Source organism: Odontomachus brunneus, unplaced genomic scaffold (assembly GCF_010583005.1).
Source record: "Odontomachus brunneus isolate Ranch 3 - 2012 unplaced genomic scaffold, Obru_v1 Obru_scaffold_161, whole genome shotgun sequence".
In the NCBI taxonomy this organism is placed as follows: Eukaryota; Metazoa; Arthropoda; class Insecta; order Hymenoptera; family Formicidae; genus Odontomachus; species Odontomachus brunneus.
In genome coordinates this window covers 148,160-162,816 of record NW_022639611.1, presented here as the reverse complement: position 1 = coordinate 162,816, position 14,657 = coordinate 148,160, and the positions used below count along the sequence as shown (strand labels likewise).

The 14,657-nt window shown below is 36.7% G+C and overlaps 1 protein-coding gene across 9 annotated transcripts in view; it reads left to right on the top strand.

Moving 5' to 3' along the window:
* Positions 1 to 14,657, top strand: part of LOC116850953 — a 111,917-nt gene that overhangs the window by 88,446 nt on the left and 8,814 nt on the right. For 3 of the 9 annotated variants that reach the window (XM_032829830.1, XM_032829829.1, XM_032829833.1), the window contains 7 exons: positions 2,209 to 2,351; positions 2,451 to 2,474; positions 3,543 to 6,775; positions 7,082 to 7,643; positions 7,730 to 7,939; positions 8,054 to 8,062; positions 8,286 to 8,412. In XM_032829830.1, the coding sequence (XP_032685721.1) occupies positions 2,209 to 2,351; positions 2,451 to 2,474; positions 3,543 to 6,775; positions 7,082 to 7,643; positions 7,730 to 7,939; positions 8,054 to 8,062; positions 8,286 to 8,412 (4,308 nt within the window). The other 6 variants (XR_004379495.1, XM_032829834.1, XM_032829836.1 and 3 more) reach the window with 5 other exon arrangements.

The window sequence follows — 14,657 nt, the reverse complement described above, 5'->3', positions numbered from 1 at the left end:
ATATATATATATATATATATATATATATATATATATATATATATATATATATATATATATCATGAAAAGTTGTAAAATGTTACTAATACTGTTTAAAACGGAACAAATATGCTTAAGAAAACAAATAATGCTAACACATTTCATATTTATTTGATTAGGTAATACAAGTAAAAAGAATTAAATTATAGATAAATGTTATTGAGACATTAGGACAATGATATCAATATATGAAACGTGATAATATTTTTATCTTCAACTTTTTTCTTATGCTATCTTACAGAAAATTATAAATGCTTATTATAGTGATGTGTGGCATCACTATAAAGATATACTCACCATATTCATACATAACTTGTACTGAAATATCTTCAAAATCATCCTTTGGTTCCATTAAACTTATGATCCATCTAGTAACTTTATTAGAATCATACTTTTTTGGTGGCCATTTACATGTATTAAGATCATAATTGATCCATAAGGATGGAGCTACAGTTACAGTCTCCATTTTGGTTTCATACGTGGCAGAAAATTTTACAACAACATATTGCAATAGAAAACATTAATATATCACATTACAATTAAGACATAATATTCAACAAGGACTGTAATAAAATAAACATTCTCTAATGAAAAAACTGGACGAGTGGAACACAGAGAAAAGTACCATCACTAATAGGCATTATGACACATTTCTCTTTAACTTGTTCAATTCTCCAAAAATGTAATTCTTTTTCAGGTCTAGACACTTTAAAAATACCTAACTTTGAAGACTCGATAGGAAAAGTATAATAATTTTTAAGACATGTAAATTTTGTTCCTGCAAGAATGATATTTCCATGGGAATTTATTACACAACACAAACATACAATTTCACCATTAACTAATTTGAAATAACGATCTGCTTCTTTTGTTTGTAGTGTGAAATCTTTGGTGACAACTGTAGTATATTGTTGACCCTCAATGTCCAAATGATGACTATGAACTGGTTTTTTCAGTTTTACCAAGTTTGTATCTTTATGAGGGCATGACTTTATAAATGCACCTTGCAATTCCATATCTCTATTAGCCAATTGTTGCAATGGTCGATGAATGGAACGCAAATGACTTTTCATAATACCCAAAAAATTTTTGTAAGGGAATGCACTAAAGGAATTCAATGTACCTCTATTGTTACATTCTTCAGCTAGATGAATTAGTGAGTGAACATTATACATCACAAATTCACGCCCAAATGAATGGACTGACTGAGTTACAAATTCTCTCAACAAATAATTAGCAACTTCGTTCATTTTTTGAAACAGATCATATCTACATAAGATATAAATCGCACAATGGACAAGAAGGAAGCACTGGTAGATATTATAAGGACCATGGTTCTTTAAAACATAAATACAATCATATAATACGAATCTTCTATATTCGGTACCTTTCCACTTTTCTCTTTTATTACGAGTACCTAAGCTCCTTGGTTTACGATGAAATTCTATAGGGAAAAAACCAATGATATTATGCAATACATTATTGATTTCAAGTATAACTGCATTTGGCAATGTACATCGAGAACGGACACTGATAAGAAAATGGAGCATTCTTTTCACAACACCCAGATATACAAGATGAAACGCATCAAGATGAAATTGAGAAACCATGCCAATTCCAATATCTTCTAATATTGAATTACCGATATGATGACGAGGATTATCTTTATTACGAAATGACTTATCAGTGCTAAGCGGACAATTTTGTTTAAAAAAACACATTCTATTTCTATAATATATCCCTTTCACAGTACATTTTTCACATGCATAATAACCACCATGCGCAATACATTGTTTCACAAACGAGTAGGCTTCAGCATCTAACACAAAATTATCAATTCTAATATTACTGGTAATATTTAATCACTAATAATTTTTCAGTATTTTTTAGTATGATATTTCTATAAGGGTATTCTACATATCTTCACAAAAGAATCGTTGTTACTACGTTATGTCTCTTTCGAAACCATAAAACTTTCGTAGACAATATTTTCCTGTATTGTTTGAAATATCAGTAAATAGTTTGGAGATAGAGACCGGAACTGGACAGACTTATTGCCCCATCTTATATGTTAGTATGTAGTAGTAAAAGTACCACTAAGAAGAGTGTGCTTTTTCTGAATATTTATATTATACTTAAATATTAAATATTACTTTTTGTTGTTTACAGATTCGTCAGATACTCATACTTCGTGGCAATGGGAACACTATTGGATGCGCTACGCGATTGCTCTCTCGAGCGTCACAGCAACGGCGTTAACTCTAGCTGGATGTCTCTGTTGTCAGAGACACAGAAGACCCAAGGGATTTCAGGTAATTCGGAAGGATCTTTACGTGCACCTGACTAATGTAGAAAGAGTGATGTCACTGTTTTACGGCTCTAACACCAGTCTCTGCATTTTTTAATTATAGGACAAAGCAGAAAAATGCAATCAGGTAACATTGATGTTGCGGATTCTTTATATTTTACTATACAAACCTATATAAGTTAAAACAACAGTGTCAGTTAAAGTTAGTGTTAACTCTACTGTTGGGAGTGGTAGAGATTCTGCCTATATAAACTGTACGATTTATACATATCTATACGAAAACACGTAAATACTGTAAGAATTGCATATCTTATATTCAATTAGTTCTTATGGATAGAATCTACACAATTTTAGTACATGATATATGTACCGAATATCGTAAGGTTAGTTATTTGTAATTCAACGTAGACAATATTCTACTGGACTTTAAAGAGATCGTTTGATTCATCCTGTAGTTATACAAGATATTTCTTAAATACTGTTTAATATTTTAAACAAATTGTTAATATTTTAAAGAAATTGTTAATATTTTAAACAAATTCTTCAGGTCATTTTATAAAGAAAAGTTTATACTATTGTCTCAGAGATATAAAATGTTAAAATTCTACAAAATTATCGTCTTTTTTTAATAACTCCTAAACTAAAAGAAGTTTTTTTCAAACTTTGGCTAGTAAATAGATTGAGTATTATCTTTATTTTTTTACTTATAGTCACTGTTTTGTAGGAAAGCAATAGCATAGAAATAGGATTTAAGTAGTACTGTCTCAAGTTTGTACAACAGATGGAATCAGTTTTTTTGCAGATTTTTATTATTTTACTAATTACCTACAAAAAATATTTGTGGTAGATTTTAACAACGTCATTAGTTTAGGAAATATTTACGTTTTAATACAGAATAATTAATTTCCTGCATCTCTGAAACAAGAGCCTTGAAACCATATATTCGTATGAACTTTTTTTTTGTAAAATGATCTGAATTAACTCCTAAGATATTGCACAGTAAAGAAACAACAACAGAATTTAAGAAACATCCTGTACATGGATATTATATACATTCCTGAACTTTGAAACTCCTTAGTTTATAAATAGCATGTGTAATGCTAGTTATATATACAATCAATATTATTTTATTTCTTTATCATAGCAACGTAACAACGATAGAAAAGTATGTTAAACAAACCTGTTATTATTATAGGAATTCAAGGATGGAAGCAGTACCGGGCAAGATAGCACATTTGATCGTTCTGCTGAAGGATTAGAGTTGGATGTCTCCAGGACATTAGCCGCTTCTGAAAGGGTTCAGTTTGAACCTCTGCCCGTGGACAGTATTGTAGCTGGCACAAGAACCACTACCACTTCAAAACCCAAATCGATATCTTTGTCGCCGCAGCGTAACGAGGAGCAAGATACGGATCGTTCTATTCTGCAACAGCCGTGTAGCGAGTGGTTCCAATCCAATGAACTTAACGTACCAAGAGAGAAGCTCAAGTACCTGCGAGAAATAGGCCGTGGATGGTTTGGCAAAGTGGTGGAGGGTCGAGCAGATTTGGAACAGTCCACAAGCGTATCAAAATCGGGCGGTGTGGTCGTAAGAATACTCACAGAGGAAGCTACCATTAGAGAGAAAGCCTGGTTCCTTGGCGAGGCCACACCGTATTTGAAATTGCGCCATCAAAATGTCTTGGCTTTACTTGGTTTCTGTTTGGAAACTGACCCATATCTTCTGTTATTCGAATCATGTCCGGCTGGTGATCTGAAGGGTTTCTTGCTGTCGAACCGTGATGCCAAATCGAGAGAGACGCTCATCAAGGAGAATGTTCCAGTACGTATAGCGATAGAAATCGTGGCTGGCTTGAAGCATATGCACAATCACGGTTTCGCGCATACGGATCTCTCGGCGAGAAATTGCCTGATCGCTCCGGACTTGTCGGCTAAGTTAGGAGATTACGGCACCGGCGTCGAAAAGTACCCCGACGATTATTATATAATAGGGGATCGGGCGTTGCCCATTAGATGGTCCGCACCAGAAAGCTTAAACTGCACAGATACCACCATCGAGACGCAGGAGATCACGCTACAGGCCAATATGTGGAGTTACGCGGTGCTTCTTTGGGAGATTATCAGTTGGGGAGAGAGACCTTACAACGACATGAATGACGAGCAAGTGATACAGATGATCTTGACGCTGAAAAACGAATTTCCGCCGAACGGCACGCGACTGCTGCAGAGTTATCTCATTAATTGTCCATCGAATATATATCAAGCGATTCACTCGTGCCTGAATATCAAAGCGAAGGACAGAGCCTCACTGGATGAGGTGAGGCAGATTCTTTTAAACACGCACCCGGCGCACGCGGATTTCGAGCAACGATGGGAGAGTCTACGTGTGAATGCGTGCAGCAAGCAGCACATACGTAGCGCCAGTCTACAAGATCTACGCGGCAGCATCGATTCCGACTATTGGACTCACATCGTGGATGATGTGCCGATGGACACATTACCGTCCTCGTTTCGTCTCGGACCTAACGAGCAGGTAAAGAATATCCCCGCAATGAAAAACATTGCAATGTTTCAGGAATCCGGCTCGGAGACCGAGGAGGAAAGCTGGAAGGGTCGAATTGAACAAGGCGTTTACACAGAGAAAGTGAAACAAAAGTCCAAGTCCGTGACAGATCTTATGGTGCTTGTGCACATCGATCCCGATTCCGATGCGGAATGGTCGATAAGCGCGCAAATGCCGGAGAAGACTGGCAATAAAAAAAAACTGCCCGCCACTGGTAGCGACAGTGACCTCAGACATACTGTGTTGCCAGCGAATGAGTTCGACGAAGCGTTGAAGAAACTGCGAAATCCCTTGCCGTGCAACGCTACTAGCAAGATCAGATCGCTGGAGAATTTGGAACGGCCGAAACTCTTAACGCTGACCGTGGACCAGGGTTATACACCAATCTTACGACTGTCTCTGGATAGTACCGGTAAGACTCCGGATAACGATAACGGCATATCACCAGCCGTTTTCACGAGCGTGGATGGCACGTTCGACGGCACGCGCGCCGAGAAACACGTACTAAGACTTCTGTCGAAGGGAGACCCAGACCTCCCCCTTTTGCGCTACGTACCTGACAAAATGTCCGCTATTGAAAATGCGGAGAACAGAGAGGGTGGAGACGTACCTTTCGTTGAACCCGAGGACAACGACGACATAGACTTTCCTAAGCGTATCTCTTCAAATAATAACATTGAGGTCGATGAACATAACGTGCTGGACGTTTTACTTTGGAATCATGCTCTAGATTCCGTCCTGGAGCGGAAAGTACCAGGCTTCTCCGACGTGGAAGCGGAGTTTAACGAATATATAGACACGTCGGTTGAGGAAAATAATGCCGGCGCGCCGGAACTCATCGTGACTGCCGTGTCTACACCGGACGCTTCGCACTTTTGTAACGTCTATTCGCCTATTTATACAGTCAAAAATCATTTTTCTACTGTAGAAAACACGGAAATAGAACGGAAAAGCAGCCTGCCCAATGACGACGAGGAGGAAAGGAAACAACTGTCTACGCCAGATGACGAGCAAAGCTCTGACTCGGGTTTTCGCGATAAGGAGTCTTGCGAGGAAGAAGAGGCAGTTTGTACGACGTCCGGCAATCTCTTGCCTTCAGCGAGTAACACTACTGCAACCTCCGAGTCGTTGTATCCTGAGGAAGAGCCGTTTCAGATTCTGTACGAGTTAGATACCATCCTGGATGCGGAATATTATGCGACTGCATCCACCGCCCGTCCTGAAAGTATAACGGAAGCTGTCACTTCCGCATATAGTGTCGAGAAAGACGTATCGTCTGTGAAGCAGACGACAAACGTGGTTCCCAACTTGAGTCATGTTTCTACGAATACGAATGAAATGGAAAATCAGAGAGTGGACGTTATAGGCTCTGACATTACAGAAACAATCGATATGATGGAGGAAAACTCGAATTGTGCCAAAGTTGGATTTGAAAGTGTAGTAAAAAATATCGGTGTCGAGATGGAAAGAAGGAACGTAACTCCTGAAAAAACGCAAGAGTTCAATATCCAAGATAATGTCCAGCGATCACGCGATTCGGAAACAAAGGTCGCTAATATTCAACGAGATCTGGAACAATGTTTGCAAGGAGATTACGAAAACGAGGATGAAGACAGTTCGACGGTTAGCTTGCGTAGCGACAATTCTTACATGTCATTTGGCATAGAAGAGGAATTCGTAACGGCGATTCGCAACGAACTTAGGGAAAAATTGCCTCAAGCTCAGATGCAGATCGTGGAGTCCTTGGAGAGTCACGACGACGAGAATTCTGCGATTTCCAATGACGCATACGGTAAACAGTGGGACGACGAGGATGGCGAGGATGTATCCGATCAAATTAGCGGCGGTGTGGATATCTCAATCAGGTAGAATTTTTTTCGAGATCAAGATCTTATCTACGGCACAATCTATTTTTTCATTTTATTTATCATTTACTTTCTATGAAATATTTGTTATATTTTATAAAAAAATTTTTATAATCTACAAGTTATGAATGATAAAATGTTTGGGTAAAATTTTTTTCTCTTATAATATCGAAGGTGCGGTGCAAAAAAAACTGAACATTTTGTCAGTGAAGCTTACTGTAACGATGAACTAGCACTTTTTGAATAGAACGGGAGCAGTACGATCATACTATCACACATATAACTAGATATGATTTTTTTATCCAGGTACAATGTATACGGAACACCGTTGAGTCCCATTTTGGAAGAACGGGAGAGCAACGTCACTTCCGACTCCTTGATGTCCAATTCCAGAGAGGCATCTGTCGCTTCGAAAGAATCGGTACCATCAGAGGATGTGCTGTTGGTGAATACCTGTACAAACGAAATGATATTGTTGGAAGGATTAGGGGAACGACTACAGGACGAAGATCGTGATACAACGAATGGCGATCTGTCCGAGGAGGAGAATTTAGATTACACTTGTTCGATGATACGCCCATTGGAGGATAAATCGCGCATCATCAAGACGAGCGGAGGCGCGCCGTTACCGAGTCCCGAGGAAGAATCCAAGTGGCAACAATTACCCTCATCTTTTCCACTACCTTTACCTTTACCATTACCGTTACAAGATGATCTGATGTCGACGAGTTTCGTTACCGAACGTGAATGTTGCAGCCAAGATGAAGACGAGGAAGAGGAAGAAGAGGATGAGGAGGAGGACGACGACGAAGGGGGAGAAGAAGAGGACGAGGACAACAGTTCCAGTTCCGGTGAATTTGTATGGAAGGCAAGCTGTGCTTCTTCCTTTTCTGAATACGTTGAATATTTTTTGTCATTTCTCTAAATCTCAGTTCAAATTATTTTTCAACACAGAGATACAATGAATCACATGTCGAACAAATACGAATTAAAAGTACCGCCAATAACAACGAAGCAACTACAGCGACAAATATTGAGTTGGAAGAGGATTTGGGCGTCGAAGACGAAGAGGAAGAAGAAGAGTTTACGCCTTCGGCATGGAATGCCACTTTAGCACCTCATCGATCAGCACTGAGGTCTCCAGATAAAACGTTAAAATCTGGGGTAAGTACTGTCAAATAAATATCTTATAAAATACAAAGTGACTCACACAATCTACATATTTACACGATTATTAATAATAAATTATTTTTTTCCCTCTTTTTGATATGCCGCTAGGATGAGTTGGTAGGTGTGTCGATTACTTAAATACACGAACAAAATGCATGTAATTTTAAAATTCCTCTTGTTACTCTTTTTCTTGCAGATTTAATTTAAGGTACTTAGCGCACGTATTTTTTACAACCAAAAAAAGAAAAAAAAATTTTATACGCTAGACATACGCTAAATGTAGACATAACTTAAGTGAATTTTCCTCTACAATCGAACCGACGATATACGATTTGTCTAGGATCAGAAAAAAAGCGTATGGTTCAAGAAACAACGCTATCACTGCGTATACGAATATCCAAAGGAAACACTATCCATGGATAGTCGAGCGGATACTACTACCAAATCGAAAGCAACTTCGTATTCCGGTATGGTTTTCTTATATCCGCGCAAATGTCTTCTACATAAAATCTATATTAATTCATTATAAATACGGGGTTGACCCATTTTAAGTGCTCACCTAAAATATCTCAGAAATTAACCGTTTGAATATCACGGATAGTTACAGGATATACACGAAAAATGCCGAACACTGCGATTACACTACTGCTGTTTTATACCGAGCTATGTGACCGTATTACTTCTGTTTCGTTTCTTATTTACTTTCTATATATAAAAAACGGCCAAACAAGTATACAACAAAAAGTGATAAAATGTAAAAAAACACATTAAACATATAATGTAAAAAAAAAAACATATTGCCAAAAAATAGATTAGATCAATACAATTAGCCATATATGATACTGCAGAGAAATTTACAGATTAATTGAAGCATATATATAGCAAAACTTTAATGAAAATTCTAACAGATTTATTTTCTAACAGATATTATAAAGATTTAAAGAAAACTAATAAATTTTACTAAACATTAATAAATACTACTGAAATATTCAAATAAGAAATTGAAAAAAATTGAATATCGGGATAAGCTTATTGCTTATCCCTTTTTCTTTTAGTATCTTTCATAACTTTTTTCTTTCTACGTTTTCAGATCCACGAATCAAGCGTACATTTTTTTTTATTTTTTTTTTCTCTCTTTTTGTGGTTCATAATATAAATATATTATCAATAGTTCCTCTTCCTTGTCTAAAACGTGCCTCACTTTCTGGTAATAATTCCTATTCCTCTGCCTCTTTTTCTAATCTTTTCCTTAACACTTCTATATAAATTTTATATACCCCCCGTACATAATAGTGATATTCCTCTATAATTTTCCACCTTTTCCTTATATTTCCTTTCTTATAAATTAGAACTACCACACTTTTTCTTCAGTCTTTAAGTATCTCTTCTCTCCATATTTGCTTTATTGAATCTATTAAATTAATCCTTTATTGTAAAACCTCCGTATCTCCACGCTTTCATTTGGATTTCATCTATATCTGCCGTTTTTCCTTTCTTCATCATCTTCACTGCCTGGCATATTTTTTTTCCTCTAAGTTTATCCTTAGACTCTCCCTATTCTCCTCTTCTCCCAACCTTTCTTCTACTTTCCTCTGTGTAATTATATTGGGTGTACAACTTAATTCGGTCCGTTTTTTTGCTTGAAAAACGCATTTATTTGAATGATAAAATGAATTAATACATTATTGAAAGTATTGTCCATCGCTAGCCACTACTTTTTCCCATCTTTCTGGCAATTTATGGATTCCGTCGCGGAAGAAGCGTTCATCTTTTGAAGCCAAGAATGAATCGAGCCAATTTTTGATACCCTGTTCTGAAGTGAAGTGTATTCCAGTCAAAGCGTTCTGCATCGATCGAAACAAATGGTAGTCGGAAGGGGCAAGGTCTGGGCTATAAGGCGGGTGAGCCAGAACTTCCCATCCGCTATTTTCCAAATAGTTTTTAACCGGAACAGCAACATGAGGCCGAGCGTTGTCATGGTGAAAGATTATGGACTCGTGTCTGGTCGCATATTCTGGACGTTTTTCGGCTATAGCTCGCTCTAAACGGATCAATTGTCGCCTGTAAAAGTCTCCCGTGATGGTTTGACCAGGTTTTAGCAGCTCATAGTGGATCACACCCTTCTGATCCCACCAAATACAGAGCATTACCTTGGCATCATGGATATTCGGCTTCGGCGTTGATGTTCCCGGTTGGCCGGGCTTTACATACGATTTTTTGCGTTTCGGGTTGTCGTAGTGAATCCATTTTTCGTCCCCGGTAATGATTCGATGCAGAAAAGACTTCTTTTTGTACCGTTCAAGCAACATTTCGGACATGCAAAATCGTCGTTCGATATCTCTCGGTTTCAATTCGTATGGGACCCAATTTCCTTGCTTTTGGATGTATCCCGCGGCTTTGAGTCGTTTCGAAATAGCTTGTTGAGTAACTTCCAATGTTCTTGCGAGCTCTTTTTGCGTTTGACACGAATCTTGATCGAGTAATGTTTCTAATTCTTCATCTTCAAACTTTTTCGGTTGACCCGAACGCTCTTTGTCTTCAACACTAAAATCACCACTTTGAAATCGTCGAAACCATTCTCTGCAAGATTTATCCGACGGTGCAGATTCACCATAAACTTCCACAAGCATTCGATGCGCTTCAGCTGCACTTTTCTTCCAATTGAAACAGAAAATCAAAACTTCCCGCAAATGGTGCTTATTTGGAACGAAACTCGACATTTTCAACGCAGTAAAAATTAAACTTGTTGTGCAAAACTCAAAGGCTTGTAAACAATATTTGGTTGACAGATGTTGACACTTCACGATACAGCAAAAATCAGCTGTCGCCGTCAACCATTTATAGCACCTAGAGCCATCTTTTGAAAACGGACCGAACTAAGTTGTACACCCAATATGTCATAATTTACGTATAATAATATAATATATAAATATAATAAATAAATATAATATATAATAATATAATATACAGGGTGTCTCACACTCTCCTCCGGGCATTTTGTGGGGACGTAGAACATAGGACGTAGGACGTAGATGTCGCTTCCGAACGGCATCTCTGAGCGTTATCTAGGGAGAGGAGAGTGTCGTAGGCGTGGAGCGTCAGATATTTTTCTCTCTCTGGAACGAAAAAATACGCAGATCTCGAACGCACGGCGTCCCGCCGCCACCTAGTATGCCCTCCTTCTTCTATGGTGGATCCCCCATGGCGCATTGCGTCCAAGCACCCGGGGGCTGCCAAAAATTTGGTGTCAACCCCGGGGCTTATTTGTATTATTTGCATCGGATGAGAAGGGGCAACGGTGGAGACGGGCATATATGGACAGTAGGTCTTAAAGGATAGCAACCTTTGACTTTGAGAGACTGACAGCTGTACCATTTGGTACAATAACATTGTTTCTTTCTGTAGTCGCCATGCGTTCGGGATCGCGCCAGAGATGTCGCTTCCGAACGGCATCTCTGAGCGTTATCTAGGGAGAGGAGAGTGTCGTAGGCGTGGAGTGTCAGGTAGCTCAGTGGTTTAGAGCAGTCGCCCGGCAAGACCCGAGTTCGAGTCCCGGCCTAGTAAAACCGTGCTCTCGATATTTTTCTCTCTCTGGAACGAAAAGATACGCATATCTGGAACGCACGACGTCCCATCGCCACCAAGTACGCCCTCCTCCTTTTATGGAGGATTTCTTTCTATTATTGCGATATCTATTTCTATATTTATATATTCGCAATAATTATCAAGATATTAAAAAATTTGTGAATAATCATGTAGGATATGGTAAATGAGTTATAATAGCGACGACTGCCGTCGTGTACTTATACTTTAGGTCAAATTGAACAAAAAAGTCCTCTACCATTTTCCAAATAATCACATAGATTTTTAATTATTAATTAAAGAAGATTGTTGCACGATTTTGCGTGATAATTCTTTAATTAATAATTAAATCTTCTTTAATTAATAATTAAAAATCTGATTATCTGTGATTATTTGCAAAATGATAGAGGGCTTTTTTGTTCAATTTGACCTAAAATATAAGTACACGACAGCAGTCATCGCTATTATAACTCATTTACCATATCCTACATGATCATTCACAAATTTTCTACAATTAATATCTCGATAATTATTGCGAATATCGCAAAACGATATAGGACTTTTATGTTCACCTCAATCTGTTCTACGTCTCTACAAAATGCCCGGAGGAGAGTGTGACACCCTGTATACAACAATATATTAATATTCTATCTATCCTATGTATATGCTATACATCTTCTATCTCATTCAGGAAGTGTACATATAATTAACATATGTTAACTCTTTCAGTATAGTGTCATCAAACCGACATCAACTATTAAATGCAATTCGGACATACCAAATTTTTGAGTCCCAATGTTAAATTTTTCTTCAATTTCTTACCTGGATATTTCAGCGCATAGTTATTAATATTTAGCAAAATTGACTAGATTTTTTAAAATCTTTATAATATTTTTGTTGGGGAATGCCCATTAAAGTTTTGCTATATATATACTTCAATTAATTGTAAATTTTTTCTACAGAATTATATATGTGACTAATTATATGTATCTCATCTATGTTTTAGCAATGTGTTTTTTTTATATTTTATTACTTTTTGTTCTATATATATTTGAGTTTTTTTTATATTTGGCGTTGTTTTTATCTTTGTAAAGTCCATTTTATTATAGTTTCATTCGTTTTTGTAAAAAATAAAATTGCAAACCTGTAACCATTAAATCCTTTTAAAACATAATATACTACTTTGTAAAAATAATATAATAATAGTAAATGCATATCCTGTTACATTATACTTTCTTAATAAAAAAATATATACAGGATGTTCGGTAACTCAAACTGTTAAATAAAATTCGGTTAGATCAAATTGAAAAATTCCTTTACCATTCTGTGAATAAAAGCCACGTAAAATTCTAAATTATTAATCAAAGAAGATTTGTGAATAATTACGTGCCATACGATAGATGAGCTGTGATAGCAACGTCTGTCGCTTTATACTTGTATATTAGATCAAATTGAACAAAAAAAGTCCTCCACTATTTTTCAAATGACCACGTAGATGTTTAGTTATTAATTTTAAACAATTGGTGTATTAACGCGCACAACTGTACACTAAACTTCATTAATTAATAACTAAATATGTATGGTCATTTGGAAAATGGAGGGGGATTTTTTGTTCAGTTTGACCTAATATACAAAAATACAGCTACAAACGTTGCCATCACAATCTACGATATAGTGTGTAATCATTCACGAATCTTCTTTGATTAATAACTCAAAATTTTACGTGATTGTTCGTAAAATAGTAGAGAAATTTTATGTTCAATTTAACCTAATCTCTACCTTATACCGCAGCCTCTTTGGCAGTTACTGGACACCCTATTTACGCATTCTTAGCGTTTTGAGACCAATTACATTTATCTACTTTTGAGTCATTAATAGATATCCATTCTGAAATATTGGCACTATATTTGAATAATGTCCTGCACTGATATTCTCTCCATGATAAAAAATTGTACTAATAATTTTATAAGTTTTTTCTATATGTATTTTTATATATATACTGTAGATTTGTTTTATAAAATATTCTAACAATATCTTATAATCTTGTCCCTCAAGCCGCACTAGCAGCTCACATATATAAGTATACTTACAAGGAACTCCACGTAGGTGGTTACCTCCGATTTGGATAAGCTTGAAATATGTTGTAATCTAAACCAAAAGAGGAGACACGTATTTTTTTTACGTGCCCAGGCGGACTTTTAGGGAGCAAAACATCCCTTTGAAACAATCGGTTTTTTTCTTTAGGAGCATATTTCGTCAAAAGTATGATTGCCAACATATTCCCACCACTCAACAATTTTTTTTGTAATTTTAAAATTTTGTGTCTACCAAAAAAAAAGTATATTTTATGCCGAATCTAACCATATGTAATAATATGATTTTCCGACATACGGACTTGTTCAAAAATAGGTGGAAATATTCCCATATAAACGTAACGCCAGCCGCCTAACCTATTCGATAATATACGTAAAATGTACTCATGGAACATCCTCATAATAATAGGCGATTAGTACTGATATGCATAATATATAATCAAAATACATTTCAATAAATAAGTACGATAATAATAATAATAATAGATGTATACACAACAATGCATTCATATATTCACATATATTGTTTATATAAAAGGACATATATTTACATACGTAAACACACATATACATACATACACACATACACATACGTGTGTATGTATGTATGTATGTATGTATGTATGTATGTATGTATGTATGTATGTATGTATGTATGTATGTATGTACGCACGCACGCACGCACGCACGCACGCACGCACGCACGCACGCACGCACGCACGCACGCACGCACGCACGCACCCACCAACCCACCCACACACACACACACACACACACACACAAAGGACATATATTTACATACGTATACACACACACACCACACACACATCATACATATATACAGTGTGTCCCATAAGTTCGGCAACGGCAAGAAAACTCGGCGGGGCAGCATTTTAGAGAAAAATGTTTCCAATAAAAGTTGTAAGGCTTAAAAAGTCGCATTTAATGACAGTAGTTATTTGACCTAAGATGACGTCGCCAAGGTCAGGACAAGGTCAACTTTGCTTTTTTAAATAGAAATACATATTTTTTATTAC